At 34.7% G+C, this 22,501-nt stretch overlaps 1 protein-coding gene across 1 annotated transcript in view; it reads left to right on the top strand.

Moving 5' to 3' along the window:
• The window catches only part of UBA6 (ubiquitin like modifier activating enzyme 6), an 88,594-nt gene that overhangs the window by 39,065 nt on the left and 27,028 nt on the right, over positions 1-22,501 (top strand). Inside the window, exons 8-17 of the mRNA XM_068975030.1 lie at positions 1,304-1,426; positions 3,846-3,969; positions 10,393-10,496; positions 11,719-11,781; positions 12,712-12,788; positions 13,255-13,321; positions 15,482-15,625; positions 19,066-19,133; positions 19,859-19,937; positions 21,005-21,085. Of these exons, the coding sequence (XP_068831131.1) occupies positions 1,304-1,426; positions 3,846-3,969; positions 10,393-10,496; positions 11,719-11,781; positions 12,712-12,788; positions 13,255-13,321; positions 15,482-15,625; positions 19,066-19,133; positions 19,859-19,937; positions 21,005-21,085 (930 nt within the window). The remainder of the gene's footprint in view (positions 1-1,303; positions 1,427-3,845; positions 3,970-10,392; positions 10,497-11,718; positions 11,782-12,711; positions 12,789-13,254; positions 13,322-15,481; positions 15,626-19,065; positions 19,134-19,858; positions 19,938-21,004; positions 21,086-22,501) is intronic.

Raw genomic sequence — 22,501 nt, 5'->3', positions numbered from 1 at the left:
TTTTGGACTGTGGTATTTACATAGCATATATATACACCTTATAGAACATTTGTGCCATAGTTCATAAATTATTAAGATGAATAAGATATACAGTAGTCATTAAACTTCGAACAGGACAGAGAAGTTTTATAAAGTAATTATCCTGCTGCTAAGTCACTTCAGTTGTGTCCAACTCTGTGCGACCCCATAGACAGCATCCCACCAGGCTCCTTCGTCCCTGGGTGACCCCATGAACTGTACCCCACCAGGCTCCTCTGTCCATGGGATTTTCCAGGCAAGAGTACTGGAGTGGGGTGCCATTGCCTTCTCCAATTATACTAGTTTACAAACTAAAATTTTTGTTTGTGTGATTGACACATTTATTCATAAAGTTGTTTTGCAAAGAAAGAAATTGTTCTTGAGTTTGCCAACTTAAAAAAAAAGTTTCTAACTTTATTCTGTTTCATGACTCATAAAGAATGCTATAAATAGCTATTTCAGTAGTAAAGGCAGTGCATGATCAAGTAGAAGGTAATCTGTAAACTGTTTTATGACTTTATCTGATAAGGGAGTGTAAGTCATTTTAATGAGCTGCATTCTTATGCCCAAATATAAATAGGCTAGTTTTTCTTGGAAAAATATCAGTTTATACAGTATCATGTGTGTTACAGATTAAGAATTTTTCTTTATTATCGGTATCTAAAAATAACTAAGCACAAGAACAATTTCTTTATATTTTCTTAGAACAGAATGTGTGTGTGTGTGTGTGTGTGTGTGTGTGTGTGTGTAAAAATCACTTTCAAGAACACATTTATGACTGTGTTTAAGAATTTGGTTTTAACCTTTCCTGACTTTGATATGCTCTGTTCCTCAGTCCCTTTTCAGCTGACTCACTCTTAGCTTTTAGCTCTCTTTTGTTTTCCTCTAACTGTACTGCTTTTGGTGAATGGACACTCCATTCTGCTTTTCTAAAATGAAAAGCAAGAATTCACTGCTAGACTATTAAACCAAGGTATCTCTTTCTTATATTCTGTGCTTCATTTTTAGGATAAGGCAGGAGTTTTTGTTATTTAAAAATTACAGAATGTCCAATGATGTGCTGATGTTGCTTCTAGTTTTGTGACACTAATATCCAGTCCTAAATACCTAAACTCTTGATTCTGAAACCACTTTACAAATAATTTATCATATTTGTGATCACTTTATATCTCAAAGAATATGCTTAATTATAAATAAAATTGTCACCAGGGGGTCCAAATATAGTTCAGTTTTTTTTTTCTTTATATAAATGTATTAAGCTTGAACTTATTTTTTCATTTCACAGTTCATCAGTGCAGATGTACATGGAATTTGGTCACGGTTGTTTTGTGATTTTGGTGATGAGTTTGAAGTTTTAGATACAACAGGAGAAGAACCGAAAGAAATTTTCATTTCAGATATAACGCAAGTATGATTATATATGTGTATTATTGTTTATGATTGATTTTTAAGTTGATGTTTTAAAAAGGTAATATTAGCAAAATATTGTAATACACAGTCTCTTATTTGGTTAAAATTGAAATTGGAATATTAAGAAAGTATTCTGGTTTCCGTCTAACATTTGATAATTTGTAGATCAGCATTTGCTGATGTCATTAATTTTAATTTTGTTCTATGTCATGTTCCTATGGGACATTAATTGTGAGTCAGTGTTTACTGAACAATTTATTGTGTCAGATAATAGTTATATTACATGTGCCACAAGTCACTTGGCCCAACACTCTTGACTCCAGGAAGATGGACACTTAAGTCATCACAGACAGAAGCTTTTCTAATTTGAAATATTTCTAAAACATTATTTGGAGGAGGATGAAACCTTAAGAGTTAATTAACTGTCAAATCAAAAGGTCTGAATTTTCTAACTGTGTTCTCTTAATGTCATACAAGCTTAATTTTTTATTACCTAAAAGAATTGGAGAAACTATTATGATCCACTTTTACTACTGTGTCCTTTTAGCCTAAATCACTAACTTTATTTGCACTCTTTATAATCAATTTACATTAAAGCTCAAAAGAAGCTAAGTACAAAGGAGTGAAAATATACTTTGAATAGTATTTGTGCTTCTGTCTTTATGCTTTATTTTTAAACCCAGTGTTAATGTTGGTATTCTCACCACTTTTTAAGGCAAATTCATTAAAAAGTCATTTTTTGTATCTGTTTGCTTACAGAATGGTTTGTTGTTCAGCCTTTTACCTTCTCTCATTATTGTTAGTTTGTCCCTGAGAATATTATAAAGTTAGCATAAACTCCAAGGAATCTTGTATTGCACTGATATTTTCTTTTATTAAACAGTGCAGGAAATATGGAAACTAGCCATAAAAAAATCTGAAAAATATCTTATAGTCTTCATTTAACTTATCTGCAAGTCATTTCTCCTTCTTAAGGTCCTTATGAATTCTATTATTCTTGTCTTATTCTTAACATGTCTATTATTCTATTATTAATTGTAAACCCACATTACCTTAATTTTTTCTACATGTTTGTGGTCTTAATTGTGTTTCTCAAATCATTAAACAGCAAGAGAATTTTTAGAATCTACACAATTATGACAGAGACAATAATAATTCCATTAGGTTTTATGTATATTAAATCACTATCACCTTATTTAAGCAATGGTTGGATTATATGCAGTTAGGAAATTTCTAGTTGTCTGCTGTATCTCATGCACCCTCTTAGATGAGATAAGCTGATTTCTTCAATTTTTACCTCATATTCAGGGCTATATACTATTTCTTTGATTTAAAGTGTTGTAGCTTTATACTGTTAATACCACTTTCCTAGCACTAAATTTCCATCCTTCATTCTTAGATTTCTTTTATTTTTAAAGTTAGACTCATCTTTTATGTACACAGTCTTTCATGTTGTTGTTATTGTTGTTCAGTCTGTAAGTCATGTCTGACTCTTCATGACCCCATGGACTGCAGCACACCAGGCCTCCTTCTCCTTCAGTATTACCCAGAGTTTGCCCAAGTTCACATCCACTGAATCAGTGATACTGTCCAACCATCTCAGCCTCTGCTGCTGTCTTCTCCTCTTGCCCTCAATCTTTCCTAGCCTCAGGGTCTTTTCCAGTGAGTTGGCTTTTTTTGTATCAAGTGGCCAAAGTACTAGAGCTTCAGCTTCAGCATCAGTCCTTCTGATGAGTATTCAGGATTGATTTTCTTTATGACTGACTGGTTTGATCTCCTCAGTGTCCAAGGAACTCTCAAGGGTCTTCTGTAGCACCACAGTTTGAAAACATCAATTCTTTGGTGCTCAGCCTTCTCTGTGGTTCAACTCTCACATCTGCACATGTGAAACCATAGTTTTGATTGTACATCCCTTTGTTGGCAAAGTGATGTCTTTGATTTTGAATATACTGTCTAGGTTTGTCATGACTTTCCTTCTAAGAAGCCAGTGTCTTCTAATTTCATGGCTGCAGTCACCATTCAAAGTGATTTTGGAGCCCAAGAAGAGAAAATCTGTCACTGCTTCTACTTTTCCCCCTTCTGTTTGCCATGAAGTGATGAGTCTTTAATAAATGACTTTAAAACATTCAGTCACTTTGAGTATTTTCACAGGAATCCTTGAGTTTGTGAAATATTTGAACTGCTTGTGATATTTATTTCTGCTCAACATAGAAATTATAAACATTCATAATAAAATGATACAGTTGTCACTGTTTTGTGACAGTTCTTTAAATATTTGTGTTGATGATGGAAGAAGAAGAATGGCTTGCAGTTTTAGTTGTTTTGAGAATTTTATGATAACATGGTCCTTTTTATGTGAGATTTGGAATTTGTATAAAAAAGGACTATGTCAACTTGTTTTTACTCTTTATTTCTAGGCTAATCCTGGCATTGTCACTTGCCTTGAAAATCGTCCTCACAAACTTGAAACAGGACAGTTCCTAACATTTCGAGAAATTAATGGAATGACAGGCTTAAATGGATCCACACAACAAATAACTGGTAAGTTTATGTTTATTAATTTGTTTATACTTATTCACTATTCAGTACATTTATAGTTCAGACACTCTACTTTTTGAGAACACACCATCAACTCAAAAGGGGTGATCCAGTTCTTCACCTCAAGACATTCAGTCCAACTTGTTCAGTCGTTCAGTCGTGTTCGACTCTTTGCAACCCCATGAACTGCAGCATGCTGGGCTTCCCTGTTCTTCATCATCTCCTTGAGCTTGCTCAAACTTCTGTCCATTGAGTCAGTGATGCCATCCAACCATCTCATCCTCTGTCAACCCCTTCTCCTGCCTTCAATCTTTCCCAGCATCAGGGTCTTTTCAAATGAATCAGTGCTTCACATCAGGTGGCCAAGTATTGGAGCTTCAGCGTCAGCATCAGTTCTTCCAATGAATATTCAAGGTTGATTTCATTTTGGATTGACTGGTTTGATCTCCTTGCAGTCCAAAGGACTCTCAAGAGTCTTGTCTGACACAACAGCTCAAAAGCCTCAATTCTTTGGCGTTCAGCTTTCTTTATAGTCCAACTCTCACATGCATACATGACTACTGGAAAAAACCTAACTTTGACTATATGGACCATTGTCAGCAAAGTAATGTTTGCTTTTTAACATGTCTAGATCTGTCATAACTTTTCTTCCAAGTAGTCAGTTCTGTTCAGTTCAGTTCAGTCGCTCAGTCGTGTCCGACTCTTTGCGACCCCATGAATCGCAGCACACCAGGCCTCCCTGTCCATCACCAACTCCCGGAGTTCACTCAGACTTAAACGTCCATTGAGTCAGTGATGCCATCCAGCCATCTCATCCTCTGTCGTCCCCTTCTCCTGCCCCCAATCCCTCCTAGCATCAGTCTTTTCCAGTGAGTCAGCTCTTCGCATGAGGTGGCCAAAGTACTGGAGTTTCAGCTTTAGCATCATTCCTTCCAAAGAACACCCAGAGCTGATCTCCTTCAGAATGGACTGGTTGGATCTCCTTGCAGTCCAAGGGACTCTCAAGAGTCTTCTCCAACACCACAGTTCAAAAGCATCAGTTCTTCGGCACTTGGCTTTCTTCACGGTCCAAGTCTCACATCCATACATGACCACTGGAAAACCATAGCCTTGACTAGATGGACCTTAGTCGGCAAAGTAATGTCTCTGCTTTTCAATATGCTTTCTTGGTTGGTCATAATTTTTCTTCCAAGGAGTAAGCGTCTTTTAATTTCATGGCTGCAATCACCATCTGCAGTGATTTTGGAGCCCAAAACAATAAAGTCTGACACTGTTTCCACTGTTTCCCCATCTATTTTCCATGAAGTGATGGGACCAGATGCCATGATCTTCGTTTTCTGAATGTTGAGCTTTAAGCCAACTTTTTCACTCTCCACTTTCACTTTCATCAAGAGGCTTTTTAGTTCCTCTTCACTTTCTGCCATAAGGGTGGTGTTATCTGCATTTCTGAGGTTATTGATATTTCTCCCGTAAGCATCTTTTAATATCATGGCTTCATTCACCATCTGCAGTGATTTTGGAGCCCAAGAAAACAAAGTCTGTCACTGTTTCCATTGTTCCTCCATCTATTTGCCATGAAGTAATGGGACTGTATGCCATGATCTTAGTTTTTTGGATGTTGAGTTTTTTTTTCTTAAATTAATGATTCTAATTGAAGGATAATTAGTTTACAATATTGTGATGATTTTGCCATACATTGACATGGATCAGCCACAGGTAGATATCCACAGGTGCACATGTATCCCCTCATCCCAAACCCCCCACCCCATCCCTCTGGGTTGTCCCAGAGCACCAGCTTTGAGTGCCCTACTTCATGCATCAAACTTGCACTGGACGTCTATTTTACGTATGGTAATATACATGTTTCAGTGCTATTCTCTCAAATCTTCCCACCCTCACCTTCTCCCACAGAGTTCAAAAGTCTGTTCTTTATATCTGTGTCTCATTTGCTGCCTTGCGTATAGGATCGTTATTACTGTCTTTCTAAATTCCATGTATATGCGTTAACATACAGTATTCGTGTTTGTCTTCCTGACTTACTTCACTCTGTATAATAGGTTCCAGTTTTATCCACCTCATTAGAACTGACTCAGATGCATTCCTTCTTATAGCTGTGTAATACTTCATTGTGTATATGTACCACAGCTTTGTTATCCATTCACCTGCCGGTGGACATTTAGGGAATGTTGAGTTTTAAGCCAGCTTTTTCTCCCTCCTCTTTCACCTTCATCAAGAGGCTCTTTAATTCCTCTTCACTCTCTGCCGTAAGGTTGGTGTCATCTGCATATCTGAGGTTATTGATATTTCTCCTGGCAATCTTGATTCCAGATTGTGCTTCATCCAACCCAGCATTTCACACGATATAGTCTGCATATAAGTTAAATAAGCAGGGTGACGACATACAACCTTGATGTATTCCTTTCCCAATTTGTAACCAGTCCATTGTTCCATGTCTGGTTCTAACTATTGCTTCTTGACCTGCATACAGATTTCTCAGGAGGCAGGTAAGGTGGTCTGGTATTCCCATTCTTTAAGAATTTTCCACAATTTATTATGATCCACACGAAGTAAGGAGATACTAACATTAGGCAGTGGTGTTACAGAGAAAAGGCATTCTGGGAACTCTAACCTTAGCAAGGATCCCGGCTCAGTTTTGGTAGCAGCAGTAGGGTTGGGGTATCTTGATTATAACTGGTTGTGTTGGCTTAGAAAGGTGGTGATGAGAGTATTCTGTGCAGAAGCAAACAATAAGAAACAAGACAGAATGCAAGGAACTTAAAGACATAGCAGCTCTACAGTTGGAGTTGAGATAGCAAGAGACATACTGCTATCTCGTGGTAGATAAGTGAACATTCTGACACCTTATTTATTCACACATTAGGAAGTGCAAAAAAGGGAGCAAATTTTGGAGAGAAGATGAGTACAGTCTAGGCTGTTTAGGTGAGGTGACAGTGAAGTATTCAAGTGAAGATACTTTTTTGTTCAGTGACTTGGAAAAAAGGGATGAATGAATGTTAAGTGCAGGCAGATTTGTGGGCTTATTGGCAGGAAACTGAAGGAGTCTGTTTTGTTAGTAGACTAAGGTGAAATCATGACCCAAAGGAGAGATAAGGTGTCAAGGCCAGAGATCTGAAGAGAATAAACAGTTTTAAAAATCGAAAAGTTACCCAGTTTCATATAAGGCCATTTGAAAGTGAAGAGAATGCATTTATGGCATCATTAGTCTTCATAGTTTATGATTTTCCTCCAGCCATGTGTAAAAGTGTTAAAGACATTGCTTTACATGGTGTAATTCACAGACAGCATGTTTACACCTGTTCAGCTGAGAGTGACTCAGTTTTATCTTTAGGGCATCTGAACATGTAATTATGTAATCAGTGTATAGACTGGTGGTAAACTAATTACCTTTTTTTTCTTTTAATGACTACAAAAATGGATCCTTAGGAGAGAAAAAAAGACAGTCCCTGCTATGAGCTCTTTATAGCAAAACAATTTTGAATCTATTTTTAAGAAGCTTTGGTAATAAATCTATTGTATTTTGTTTCCAAGATTGTATCTAAATATGTAAAATATAGGTTCAGATCATTGATATTGAAAATTTTGTGTCTATTTTTACCTAAATTGACTGAGTTATTTGAGTATCCTTTTTTGTCTTGGGGTCCATTCAGTGGTGGACTGTGGTGCTGGATCCAAATCTTGGGGCTATATTTATGAAAGGAGAAGCCACTGGATAACAAGAAATGAAAATTTAAAAACCCACATTTTGCATGAAAAATTCTTTGAGCAGAGAAAGAATATTTAAGTAGAGTAGCAATTGATAAGTCTTTTTGTCCCCTGATATTTATTAATTGATAATTTACTGCTTTAAAATAATTTTCCTGTTACTTGAAAACCATTTCAAATGACTAAAATAGTATATGCTTATTCTTGATATAAATTGCTAACATCCAATGAATCATCAAAAAAGCAAGAGAGTTCCAGAAAAACATCTCTTTCTGCTTTATCGACTGTGCCAAAGCCTTTGACTGTGTGGATCACAATAAACTGTGGGAAATTCTGAAAGAGATGGAAATACCAGACCACCTGACCTGCCTCTTGAGAAACCTATATGCAGGTCAGGAAGCAGCACTTAGAACTAGACATGATTAACAGACTGGTTCCAAATAGGAAAAGGAGTACGTCAAGGCTGTATATTGTCACCCTGCTTATTTAACTTCTATGCAGAGTACATCAAGAGAAATGCTGGGCTGGAGGAAGTACAAGCTGGAATCAAGATTGCTGGGAGAAATATCAATAACCTCAGATATGCAGATGACACCACTCTTATGGCAGAAAGTGAAGAAGAACTAAAAGCCTCTTGATGAAAGTGAAAGAGGAGAGTGAAAAAATTGGCTTAAAGCTCAACATTCAGAAAACTAAGGTCCTGGCATCCGGTCCCATCACTTCATAGCAAATAGATGGGGAAACAGTGTTAGACTTTGTTTTTTTGGACTCCAAAATCACTGCAGATGGTGATTGCAGCCATGAAATTAAAGACGCTTACTCCTTGGAAGGAAAGTGATGACCAACCTAGATAGCATATTCAAAAGCAAAGACATTACTTTGCCAACAAATGTCCGTCTATTCAAGGCTATGGTTTTTTCCGGTGGTCATGTATGGATGTGAGAGTTGGACTGTGAAGAAAGCTGAGTACCAAAGAATTGATGCTCTTGAAATGTGGTGTTGGAGAGGCTCTTGAAAGTCCCTTGGACTGCAAGGAGATCCAACCAGTCCATCCTAAAGGAGATCAGTCCTGGGTGTTCATTGGAAGGACTGATGTTGAAGCTGAAACTCCAATACTTTGGCCACCTGATGCAAAGAGCTGACTCATTTGAAAAGACTCTGATGGCCGGGAAAGATTGAGAGCAGGAGGAGAAGCGGATGACAGAGGATGAAGTGGTTGGATGGCATCACCGAGTCAATGGACATGGGTTTGGGTGGACTCCAGTAGTTCCTTGTGAACAGGGAGGCTTGCCGTGCTGTGGTTCATGGGGTCGCAAAGAGTCAGAAACAACTGAGCGACTGAACTGAACTGATTCTTTATATATGAATATATATATATGTTTAAATAAGAGTTAAAAATGAGTACTGTTTCAGACCTCGCCCCTCTACTCCAGAATTAACGACAACTAAGTTCAATGTTTACTCTGTTGGTCTTTTCTGTCTAGTTAATATATAAGGCTTGTTTATTTAATTGAATTTTTTTAATAAGCAAATCATTCAAAAAAAAATAGAAGGCAGATGTTTACAATGAAAACTTTAATGCCCACTTTTGTCTCCCTCTCATTCTTACCTGTTCATTTCTCTTAGTTTATTAGATGCCCTTCCAGGCTTTCCTTAGGCATTTTTAGATGCAAGGTAGCATCTTATGAATAGAAACCCTTTGTGTTTCTATTAAACTAAACACCTCGATGGTCTTTTCACATCATTAATGTAGAATAGTCTCCTCCTTTCCCCTTTATGGCTCATAGTATTTCATGGTCTCTTGAATATGGTATAGTATAATTTTGATTTGCATTTTATATATTATGAATGAGGTTAAGTATCTTTTCTTAAGCTTTAGAACTATTTCATTTTCCTTTAATGTGAGTCATCTATCCTTTACCCATTTTCTTAATGAGTATTATTGATCATTTTCCTCCAAACTCCTAATATATGGGGCATATTTGCTAAAGGTTGGTTTTTTTTTTAATGTGAGTCACAACAATTTTTTTGTAATGTGGCATTTGACTTTGTGATGGCTTTTACTGTATGTATATGTATCAAGTTTTCCATTTTTTCTTGGATGCTTTTGAATCATAATTAGAAATGCCTTCCTTAGTGCAAAGTTTTAAAGAAATTTTTATCCCATACTCTTATCTAATAATCTTTTTGACATTTAAAACTTCTATCAATTTGAAGTACTTCCCCATGTGACTTTTTTCCCCCCAAATTTATTGAGTGATCTTTTTTTTATTGGTTTGTGGTACCACCTTAATTTTGTCTTTTGCAGGTCTTTTACTGAATAATAATAAATCTTTCGGCCTTTCTATTCATGAGCCAGTATCACAGTTGTATTATTATCAACTATGTATATAACACATACCAGTATATTAATTATTGAAGCTTCATAAAGTACTTTAATACCTAATAATAAGCACCTCTCATTCCCTTTTTTCCTTCCAAGTTTTCTTGGGTGTTTTTGCATTTAAGTCTCATATTGGAAAGATAATCTGTCTAGCTCCCCAACTTCCACCTACCCACATATCCCCCGAAATAGAAAAGATTTATACTGAAATTTTCTTAATTTTTTTTAAATTAGGAAAAATTAACATCTTTTTGATCATAAACTTTCAAATTAAATACTCATATCAGTAGATAATGGTTTTCTTTTTTCCCTTCTTTTAGTGGTATCACCATTTTCTTTTAGCATTGGTGATACTACAGAACTGGAACCTTATTTACATGGAGGCATAGCTATTCAAGTTAAGACTTCTAAAACATTCTGCTTTGTAAGTATTTTTTTTCTCTTAAATATATTTCTTTACAGAAGAATGGCAGGAGAGAAAAAAACAATAAAATTACTCCTTGAAAAGATTTTGTTTTTTAATTTGTACCCACTTTGAGGAAAATGAAATCAATGAAAATAAACCAACATTAACAAAAAAAATTTAGAGTTGATCATACTTCTTATAATTACTTCCTAAGACAGAAGATGCAACTAATGTGTATTTGAAAAATTTAATAAGCATTGATTCAGTATATATTTTATTATTCAGTTACATTTTTAAAGCAAAAGAAATATTTCTTTTATCATATTTGTTATTCCATGTTTTTAGATTTTAATTTTTTTGGATTTCAAGAAGGTGTATGTTAGATATGTTAAATAATTCCTATAAACTGGCATTGAAAGGAAATGTATATATCTGTTTAAAGAGAATGTAGAGGCTACTTTTATCAAGGAATTACGAAGCCTCTTGCTGCTTAAATCCTTAGGCCACTTTTATTATAAGTAGTCTAATATATCTCTTTTTTCTTGAAAGTTCTCAAGGTTTTGACTTGAATAACTTCTTTTCCAGAACAATTATTAACTGAAGTCATCCACAAGGTTTTGTTCAGCCCAGAGTTAGAGCAAAGCAACAGAATAAAATACTTCATCTTGTCAAATCTGCCCCAGCATTGCTTCCTCTTCCTTTTGTCCCTAGTTTTGAATTATGCTTCAACTTAGGCCTCAATAAATTTAAAATTGGGTTTCGTGATTTTTTTTCAGAGGGGGTGGTTTATTGTCTTGTTTGTTGAGTTTTTTTGGCCTTCGTGTGTTCCTTGCTCCACACAAAAAATTTTAACTGGATATTTGTTCAAGTCTTGTCCAGTATAACAAGTCCTGAAACTTGGTATCAGAAAAAATATGGTAGCTCTTCAGTGAAGATAATAGATTTTTTCGAGTACACACACACATGTTTAAGTTTCCCAGATTTATTATGTGGAGCAGGTTGTCCAGTTGCATTTAACATTAAAAGTATAAAGTGAGATAATAAAAAAATAAGTAACCAGGGAATGGTAGCTACTATACATTTCAGTTAAAATGTATTAGCCCAACCTTACTTATCTCAGACCTTTTAGAAGGAGCCATTGCTTTTAGTGCTCTGTGTCATTTATCAAGTAGTCACTTGCTTGCTCTGAAGTCATAGTGGATTTTTTTTCTATTGTTTGTTTTGTTTTTTTTTCTATTAGGAATCATTAGAGATGCAACTAAAACATCCAAAGTACCTTATTGTGGATTTTAGCAAACCTGAGGTAAATAAACACTGTAGATTTGAGAGAGGCAGTGCAGTGGGGGGTGGGAATGATAAGCAATTATAAATTTAAAACAGACCAACTATATATATATGTATATGTAAATATATATGGTGCAACTATATATATATCTGTAGTGCAACTGTATATATATATATATATAGTGCAACTGTATATATAAAGCAACTATATATATATTTATAGTGTGTGTGTGTATATATATGTATGTATGTATATATATATATATATACACTTTTCTGTCAGACCATTAGCTTCTTTAAAAAAAAAGGTTGTATTCATGTATCAAGCTGACTCCTAGACTAAAAATAGGATTTTATATAATGGAAAATGTTTAAATAATAGGGAAAATGTTTTCTTTTATGATATGCCAGGTTTGATAGTTAAAAGGTGGTTTCATTAATTTATGCAAAGCTAATCTTATTAAGAGATTTTCTGAACCAAGTAGTTTTATATAATACATATTTCTTCCCTAAAAATCTTGGAAGCATTTATCTTGCTTCTTGAAGTCACTGGATCAGTTTTATACTGGTGAATGTATTTGTGATAAGTAAAGAATTATAATAACAGTTTCAAAATTTATAAATAATTGATAAGAAAAGAAAAAGGAATTCTCGTACCAACATTTTGTTTCCTTTGTTTAGTTGATACTACTTTGTTTCATATGGATAACCTAATGAAAATTAGTCATACAGCTTGGGATTAGAACTTGGATCTGTTACTTAACTATAGCTTGAAGTCAGTCAAGTCCTTTAACTTCTCAAACCTCAGCTTCCTCATCTGTTAAAGATAATAGTAATAAGCTAATTCATTTATTAATTAAGTTAAATTATGTCTTAAAGGTATTAGCACAGTGCCTGACACATATTATACACTCACTAAATACGGACCAATTTTTAATGTTCTCAATAGGCACCTTTAGAGATTCACTCAGCCATGCTTGCCTTGGACCAGTTTCAGGAGAACTATAGTCGCAAGCCAAATATTGGGTAATGTTCTTTTTCTGAAACAACCTTTTTTCTTATTGAAATACTACTAGATATACCAAATTGTGTAAACACTTCTGACCCAGCCTATTTTTCTCATAGAAGTGGAAAGATCAATTTATAAAAATGGAGTTATACTAAATAAAATTTTTCCTATTTTGAAGTTTTCAAAAGCTACAACAAAAAAATCTGAGAACTATTAAATTATAAATCCATTATATAATTTTTACCCTTCTATGTATTGTTGCAAAAAGTTTTTGCTTTGTACATTTAAAACTAAATTCTTTCTTACAAGCTGTTCTTAAGTGAGCATGATTTTGAAGGAATGTATTTATAAACCAGCTGTCTTTAAAGTCAGTAAACACTTCATGTTACATGGTTGGCGAAAGTCTAGTTTTTTAACATATTTCTTAAATTTCAATTAGCTATTGAGAAAATTGACATTGAGGAGCTTTATTTTGAATTCTAGGTGCCAACAAGATTCAGAAGAACTGTTGAAACTGGCAACATCTATAAGTGAAACCTTGGAAGAGAAGGTGAATATTCAGTTTGGGTGTCAAAAATTGTATAACATAAAAATTTTCTATATATTAATGTTCTCTTAGCCTTTAAATTCCAGTTTTGCTACTTATTGACTCTGTGACAGTAGGCAAGTTACTTGACATTAAATTCAACTTGAGTTTTTGAAACCTTTGAATTAGATCATTTTCTTCTTATTGATTAAGTGAGTTCTTTACATATAGAAATCAGTTCTTTACATATAGAAAACACATTTTACAGATATTCTCTTCCAGTCTGTGGGTTGTCTTTTCATGTTATTACAACGTCTTTTAAGGAACAGAAGTTTTTAATTTTGATTAGGTTTAATTCATCAGTTTTTTCTTTTTTATGGTTTGTGCCTTTTTTAAGCCAAAATCACAAATCTTTTCTCCCTTATTTTCTTCTAGATTTATTGTGTTGTGAGTTTATATTTATAGACCTTGCAGAGTGTACATCATTATACATTTTTAACTCATTGTGTACAGTTTTGTACATTTATGAATTCATCTTTTTCTCCCTTGTCAGGCATAGAACTAAGTTAATTTTTTGTATCAGAATATTTTGTATCAGTAATTCTAGCCTATTTATTGAAAAGACAGTTTTTTCTTCATTTGTTTTTGTTTTTTGTTTTGGTTTGTTCTATGTTTTTTTGGCTTCTTTGTCAGAAATTCATTGACCACATATGTGTACGGCTCTTTCTGAATTCAATATTGTCTTCCATTGGTTGTTTCTGTCTTTCTGCTAGTACCATGCTTTCTTGACTGCTGTAGCTTTAAAATAAGACTTGAAATCACATGTGCTCTCTGGTGCATTTCTCAGAAAGAAAGTGAAAGTGTTAGTCACTCTGTCATGTCCAATTCTTTGCAACCCTATGGAATGTAGCTTGTCTGATTTCTCTGTCTATGGATTCTCCAGGCAAGAATAATGGAGTGGGTAGCCATTCCCTTCTCTAGGGGATCTTCTCGATTCAGGGATTGAACCCAGGTCTCCTGCATCTGCAGATCTGAACCACCAGGGAAGCATTTCTCAGAAGGAGCTTAGAATTAACAGTATTCCCCCCTAAATACACAAATACTGTTATTTCACATAGAATTTCAAGAGATTAATTGATCCCTACTTGAATCTTAACTGAAAGAACAGGAAGAGAAAGAGAAGCCAGAGCTCATGAAGAGATCTTTGTGACAAATAAGAATTTGCTAAAATAATAGCTCTAACATCCAGTTCTCCATTTTTTCCTTAAAAATACTAATAAGTTATATTTTGAAAAACATCATCTTTAAGTATGATAATGAGAACTTTGTGATGAGTGGCCCTTAGATTAGTATGTAAAAGTGCCATTACTCTCTTTTTTTTTTTCTAAACTGCCTTTTCTTTTAAGATTTTTTTGTTTTTAGAATTGTTTATTTATTTATTTTTGAGTGTGCTGGGTCTTCTTTGCTGTGTGGGTTTTTCTCTAGTTACATCACGTGGGGGCTACTCTGTAGTTGCAGTATGCAGGCTTCTCATCTTGGTAGTTTCTCGTTGCAGAGCACGAACTATCGAGGGTACACAGGCTTTAGTAGCTGCAACACGTGGCCTCAGTAGTTGCAGCTCCCAGGCTCTAGAGTACTAGTTCAATAGTTGTGATACATGGGCTTAGTTGCTTATGTAAACTGCCTTTTCTAACAATACACAGTCTCATTATTTTACTGTTTTACTTTTTATGTACCATTTAATGTAAAATGATGGCTCCTTATCCTTTTTTATCCTTGGATCATTTTATTTTTATTTATCTGGTTCAAGGTTTTACCATGTTTTTCATTAAAATGTGTCTTTAAAAATTTTGGCTAATTCACATCACAGAACTGTTCTCTAACAAGAACTATAAATGGTTGATAATCTAGTTAATTCTAAGTTGTTCCCTAGTGTAACATGGAGAGTCAAAAAACAAAAATGCATGGGTTCTGGTCAAGAAAAATACTGCCTAAGTTAACTGACATGTAGTTGGATCTTTTGTTATGAGATTGGGACTTTTTTTAGGATTTAAAAACTATTCTGGAAATTGAGTAGCTCTTTTAAAAGTTAAACTATAGTTATTCTCACATCAAGTCATTGCAGTTTTGCATATACCATAAAAATACTATTAAGATTATTGTCTTTTGTGGCTTGTGTTTCAGCCTGAAGTAAATTATGACATCGTGCGTTGGCTTTCTTGGACTGCCCAAGGCTTTTTACCCCCACTTGCTGCAGCAGTAGGAGGTGTTGCCAGCCAAGAAGTACTGAAAGCTGTAACTGGAAAGTTTTCTCCTTTGTGCCAGTGGGTTAGTTCTCTATTTTAATATTTTTTATACTTAAGGCTGAATTAGTTACCCATATAACAAATTCTAAGGTACAACATAGTATTGATCAATATGAAAGCAAAAATATATTTTTCATGCATAAATTGGGTGTGATGTGCCACCAAAATTTAATTCTGTAATAGAAACTGACAAGATCATTTGTTGAAGATATGGGATTTAACCCAGAGTTGCATTCTAGGATGTATTTCTCTCATTTGTGAGAGTGAGGGAGTGCATTTTCTATCCTTTTATTTGGTTTCCACTACTCTTAGCTTAGCAGTCATGCACTTTCAAGACTCTTGAACTGTTCCATGGAGTTACATTGGCATCATGAATCTTCAGATTCCCTAGCATCTAAGTATAAATTTCTAAAGGTAGAAAGCATAGGAATGATAAAAGTTTGAGCACTATATAGGGTAAAAGCATCACAGGATGTAAAACCTTTGGTTTCTGTTATCAAAAAGAATAATTGGCAAGAGTGTATCAAAGGACACTTTTCAGGCCCTTTATTTTTTGAAAAACTTTGAACATATTGTTTTTAAAAGTTTTAAATTTAGTTTTAATAATTAAAATTTGTAAATTTATAATTTAAATTTGACAGATGCTATTAAGTAATGCTATTTTGCTGGTGAATTCAGTGGTAAGAGTGGTTTAGGTATAATTGTTAGCAGCATAGGGAATGTAAACTGGGTTATTAACGTAGAGTTTATCTTTAAATAAATAATCATTTATTTGTGTTCATGATCATGTTCAAATATAGCCATCAGTTCAGTTCAGTTCAGTTGCTCAGTCGTGTCTGACTCTTTGCGACCCCATTAATCACAGCATGCCAGGCCTTCCTGTCCATCACCAACTCACAGAATTTACTCAGACTCATGTCCATCGAGTCATTGATGCCATCCAGCCATCTCATCCTCTGTCATCCCCTTTTCCTCCTGCCTCCAATCCCTCCCAGCATTAGAGTCTTTTCCAATGAGTCAGCTCTTCGCATGAGGTGGCCAAAGTACTGGAGTTTCAGCTTTAGTATCTTCCTTCCAAAGAACCCTCAGGACTGATCTCCATTAGAATGGACTGGTTGGATCTCCTTGCAGTCCAAGGGACTCTCAAGAGCCTTCTCCAACACTACAGTTCGAAAGCATCAATTCTTCAGCACTCAGCTTTCTTCACAGTCCAACTCTCACATCCATACATCACTACTGGAAAAACCATAGCCTTGACCTGATGGACCTTTGTTGGCAAAGTAATGTCTCTGCTTTTGAATATACTATCTAGGTTCGTCATAACTTTCCTTCCTAGGAGTAAGCGTCTTTTAATTTCATGGCTGCAGTCACCATCTGCAGTAATTTTGGAGCCCCCGAAAATAAAGTCTGACACTGTTTCCCCATCTGTTTCACAGGAAGTGATGGGACCAGATGCCATGATCTTAGTTTTCTGAGTGTTGAGCTTTAAGCCAACTTTTTCACTCTCCTCTTTCACTTTCATCAAGAGGCTTTTTAATTCCTCTTCACTTTCTGCCATAAGGGTGGTGTCATCTGCATATCTGAGGTTATTGATATTTCTCCCGGCAGTCTTGATTCCAGCTTGTGCTTCTTCCAGCCCAGCATTTCTCATGATGTACTCTGCAGAGAAGTTAAATAAGCAGGATGACAATATACAGCCTTGACGTACTCCTTTTCCTATTTTGAAGCAGTCTGTTGTTCCATGTCCAGTTATAACTGTTGTTTCCTGATCTGCATATAGGTTTCTCAAGAGGCAGGTCAGGTGGTCTGGTATTCCCATCTCTTTCAGAATTTTTCACAGTTTATTGTGATCCATGCAGTCAAAGGCTTTGGCATAGTCAATAAAGCAGAAGGAGATGTTTTTCTGGAACTCTCTTGCGTTTTTGATGATCCAGCAGATGTTGGCAATTTGATCTCTGGTTCCTCTGCCTTTTCTAAAACCAGCTTGAATATCAAGAATTTCATGGTTCACATATTGCTGAAGCCTGGCTTGGAGAATTTTGAGCATTACTTTACTAGCTTGTGAGATGAGTGCAATTGTGCAGCACTTTGAGCATTCTTTGGCATTTCCTTTCTTTGAGATTGGAATGGAAACTGACCTTTTCCAGTCCTGTGGCCACTGCTGAGTTTTCCAAATTTGCTGGCATATTGAGTGCAGCACTTTCACAGCATCATCTTTCAGGTTGAAGTAGCTCAAGTGGAATTCCATCACCTCCACTAGCTTTGTTCATAGTGATGCTTTCTAAGGCCCACTTGACTTCACATTCCAGGATGTCTGGCTCTACAGGAGTGATCATACCATTGTGATTATCTGTGTCATGAAGATATTTTTTGTACAGTTCTTCTGTGTATTCTTGCCATCTCTTAATATCTTCTGCTTCTGTTAGGTTCACACCATTTCTGTCCTTTATCGAGCCCATCTTTGCATGAAATGTTCCCTTGGTATCTCTAATTTTCTTTAAGAGATCTCTGGTCTTTCCCACTCTGTTGTTTTCCTCTATTTCTTTGCATTTACTGCTGAGGAAGGCCTTCTTCTCTCTCCTTGCTATTCTTTGGAACTCTGCATTCAGGTGCTTATATCTTTCCTTTTCTTCTTTGCTTTTGGCTTCTCTTCTTTTCACAGCTATTTGTAAGCCCTCCTCAGACAGCCATTTTGCTTTTTTGCATTTCTTTTCCATGGGGATGGTGTTGATCCCTGTCTCCTGTACAGTGTTACGAACCTCCATCCATATTTCATCAGGCACTCTATCTATCAGATCTAGTCCCTTAAATCTATTTCTCACTTCCACTGTATAATCATAAGGGATTTGATTTAGGTCATACCTGAATGGTCTAGTGGTTTTCCCTACTTTCTTCAGTTTAAGTCTGAATTTGGCAATAAGGAATTCATGATCTGAGCCACAGTCAGCTTCTGATCTTGTTTTTGCTGACTGTATAGAGCTTTTCCATCTTTGGCTACAAAGAATATAATCAATCTGATTTCAGTGTTGACCATCTTGGCAAGTTTTTTTCATTAACTTAAACTAATTCTGTCTGATGTTATTTTATATGCTTAGATTGTGGCTCCATAGACAACTTCCTCCTAGTATGTATCTAGTAATTAGAAGAGATACATAATATACCTAAGTTCGAAAATAATACAGGTTAGGTACTTTCTATCTAAGTAATCAAATTATTTATTCAAATGTAATTGAAATTGAATGATGCTTCCTGAGTTTATGTAGTAATAGTAAATACATTTGGAGGTGAAATTTCCTTTTGTTTAAGATTTAGATATATCATCTATAAGATGGCTAAAATGACCTGAATCAAATATCATCTTTTTATAATTCCTCAGATTTAACCATACTACAGAAGATAATTCCTTTTTTTAGCAGTTTAGTTCTCTACATAGTAAGCTGTGTTTTTATATTCTACTTTAAGTTATACATTGAAGCAGCAGATCTTGTCGAATCCCTCAGCAAACCTGAACGAGAAGAATTTCTCCCACGGTAATACTGACATTTTTTTTGCTTTTTCCTTAGTTGTATATTTATAAGCAGCACCAAAATTAAAGAATTTTTTTATAAACATGGATTTTTTTTAAATGTATTTTCTCCTAATTCACTCCTGCAATCTTTTCTCCTCTACATGTATAGATTGTGTCATAATAATGCAGTATCTTGTAAACATTTTATTAATATTGAATATAAAGTTTCAAATTGTGTATAATGAGAGTGGTTAAGTTTCAAAACACCATTCTGATTTTATATGAAAACAGTTGATACCTGCATCTTTTATTTATGTCAGTCATTCTTCACTTATTTGGGTTACAGATCTCTTTGAGAATCTAATCAAAGCTTATTTATTCTTTCTGCAAAAAATACATGTAACCCAAAGTTCTGCTTTCAATTTAAGTGGGTTAACAGCTTCAAAGCCCATCCATAGTCTTCTCTATAAACTTTTGTAAAATCCCTGCCTTAAAAATGTTTTTCTAGATAAACTAAAGTTACCTTCATTCAAGTCATTTGGAGTTATATTAGTCAAATGAAAAAAAGAATAACCTGATTTTCTATGAGGTTTTTTTCTCTTTCAAATAAAATTAATTATCTGTTTAGAAGAAACTCCTAAAGAGTATTCTATTTAAATAAAGCATTAAATTGGTACCAGTAGTAATGAAACTAACCTTAATTTTTTTATGCCTTTCTATTTTTTTGGTTTGTGTTGTTTTCTCCAGAGGAGATAGATATGATGCCTTACGAGCCTGCATTGGAGACACTTTATGTCAGAAGCTACAAAATTTGAATATCTTTTTAGTAAGTGGGAATAATGATGCGAATAAATAGTATAATCAAACTGCTATCGTGCTTCAAATTAATTTGTTAAAGGAGTACCATTTCTAAATAATACAGTAGATATTCAGGAAATGTTTTAAACAGGAATTTTTTAAACTGTGGCTTGCAGGCCAAATCCATCCTACTGCCTGTTTTTATCAAGTTTCATGAGAACACAGCTAAGTCATAGGTTGTCTATGGCTTCTTTTATACTTTAATAGTGGCAGTTGTGTAGTTATAACAAAGACCATATGGCCTACAAAGCTAAAAACATTCACTGTCTGGCCCTTTATAGAAAGAGTTTGCTAACCCATCACCTAAAGAATTAATACATGTAAAATTAAAATATAATAGTTTTGAACATTAAATGATTTTCTAGAAATACATTAAAAATTATGGGTGGTTGGAGGTTCTTTGTTTTTTCTTGTCAAATGTAAGAATATGTAGGTGGATCTTTCTTTAGTGTCTTACTGCATTGGGCAGGGAAGCTCCTCAGTAGCATAAAACTTCTTTTCCTGCCATAACTGTTATAATCGGTCCTAAAAATACTGCTGATTTTTAATATTCCTTTTTTAAGTAACATTTTGAAAGTCAGCAGTTATTGCTGAGCTTTTATTTACATGTAGAACTATTGTTAGTTTTTATTTAAAAGTCTTAGAATAGTTATATTCATCAAATGAATTTAGAAAAATTTCTGCAAACAAGTAATCTTTTTAATTAGAATTTTACACTCTTTCATGCTGGCTGTTTCCATCTTATATAAAAAAATGAGTTCAATATTTGGCTTTTGTTTGGAATATTAAAATGTCTTCTGTTTAAAAGAATTTTTAATACTATGCTTTTCCTTCTATGATTTATACATTTTTTTCTTTAGCTGAAACACTCATGATACCATAAACCATTAAATATTTTAAAATAAAATAATTTTAACATTATTTTTAAAAGTATGTTATTATAACAGCATTTGAAGAAAATTAAGATGAAATTGCTCTTTAGTAAGTAGAAGTTTTAATATTATTTAATCTGTTATATTTTTTTCTTCTCCACAGGTAGGATGTGGAGCCATAGGCTGTGAAATGTTAAAAAATTTTGCTTTGCTTGGTGTTGGCACAGGCAAAGAGAAAGGAATGGTAAGATATAAATCCTTGAGACTTAAAAAGTTATATTTCTCTGGCTGCCCATTTTTGAACCACATTAGACTGCTTGGATCCAAAGCATTGATTTTTGAGGGTAGGGTATTAGGCTACAAATTGGATGATTCTACCCTGACTATTTTTCAAAATTCATGTAACTTCGTGGCAAATCACTTGAGTTTTCTGCTCCTCACTTTCCTTCTTAATTTACTGTGAAACTGTTATTGTACTACTTGCCTCATAAATATGAAGGTCAAATATGAATGGGCTTTTCATATAAAAAAGTGCATTAATATTGTTATTTCATTAGATACTACTTCTTATTAAATAAATATTTAAGATGAGAGAAGTTAACATTAGAAAGTTGCAGAGTACTCAGATATTGTTTCAATTAGTGATCAAAGAAGAATGAGTAATAAAAACATTGGTATATAATATAAATTAAGATGATATATGTGAGTTAATTGGAAAACCATGTCATATATTTAAATAAAGTATATTTCACTTATGCTGCTTGCCTTTAAAATGTAGTAGTACTTGCAGTAGTGATATTATAGATTTACCATGATGCTTAATAGTAATTAAATGACTAAAATTTGTGGAATCGTTCATGTTTTATAGTTTATTAAGCTTGCTATTACAGTCATAGGCAGATCTCCTACAGTTATGTTATTCTTGCTCAGTTCAGTTCAGTCGCTCAGTCACGTCCGACTCTTTGCGACCCCGTGGACTACAGCTTGCCAGGCTTCCCTGTCCATCACCAACTCTGGAGCTTACTCAAACTCATGTCCATCGAGTTGGTGATGCCATCCAACCATCTCATCTTCTGTCATCCCTTTCTCCTCCCGCCTTCAATCTTTCCCATCATCAGGGTCTTTTCAAATGAGTCAGTTCTTTGCATCAGATGGCCAAAGTATTGGGAGTTTCAGCTCCAGCATCAGTCCTTCCAGTGAATATTCAGGACTGATTTCCTTTAGGATGGACTGGTTGGATCTCCTTGCAGTCCAAAGGACTCTCAAGAGTCTTCTCCAACACCACAGTTCTAAAGCATCAGTTCTTCTGCTCTCAGCTTTCTTTATAGTCTGTCCATACATGACTACTGGAAAAACCATATCCTGGACTAGATGGACCTTTGTTGGCAAAGTAATGTCTCTTCTTTTTAATATGCAGTCTAGGTTAGTCATAACTTTTCTTTGAAGGAGCAAGTGTCTTTTAATTTCATGGCTGCAGTCAGCATCTGCAGTGATTTTGGAGCCCAAAACAATTAAGTCTGTCACTGTTTCCATTGTTTCCCCATCTATTTGCCATAAAATGATGGGACTGGATGCTATGATCTTAGTTTTCTGAATGTTGAGCTTTAAGCCAACTTTTTCACTCTCCTCTTTCACTTTTATCAAGAAGCTCTTTAGTTCT

Source organism: Capricornis sumatraensis, chromosome 7, assembly GCF_032405125.1.
Source record: "Capricornis sumatraensis isolate serow.1 chromosome 7, serow.2, whole genome shotgun sequence".
NCBI lineage: Eukaryota > Metazoa > Chordata > Mammalia > Artiodactyla > Bovidae > Capricornis > Capricornis sumatraensis.
Note: the sequence above shows the minus strand (reverse complement) of the source record. Positions and strands in the feature narration are given on the sequence as shown.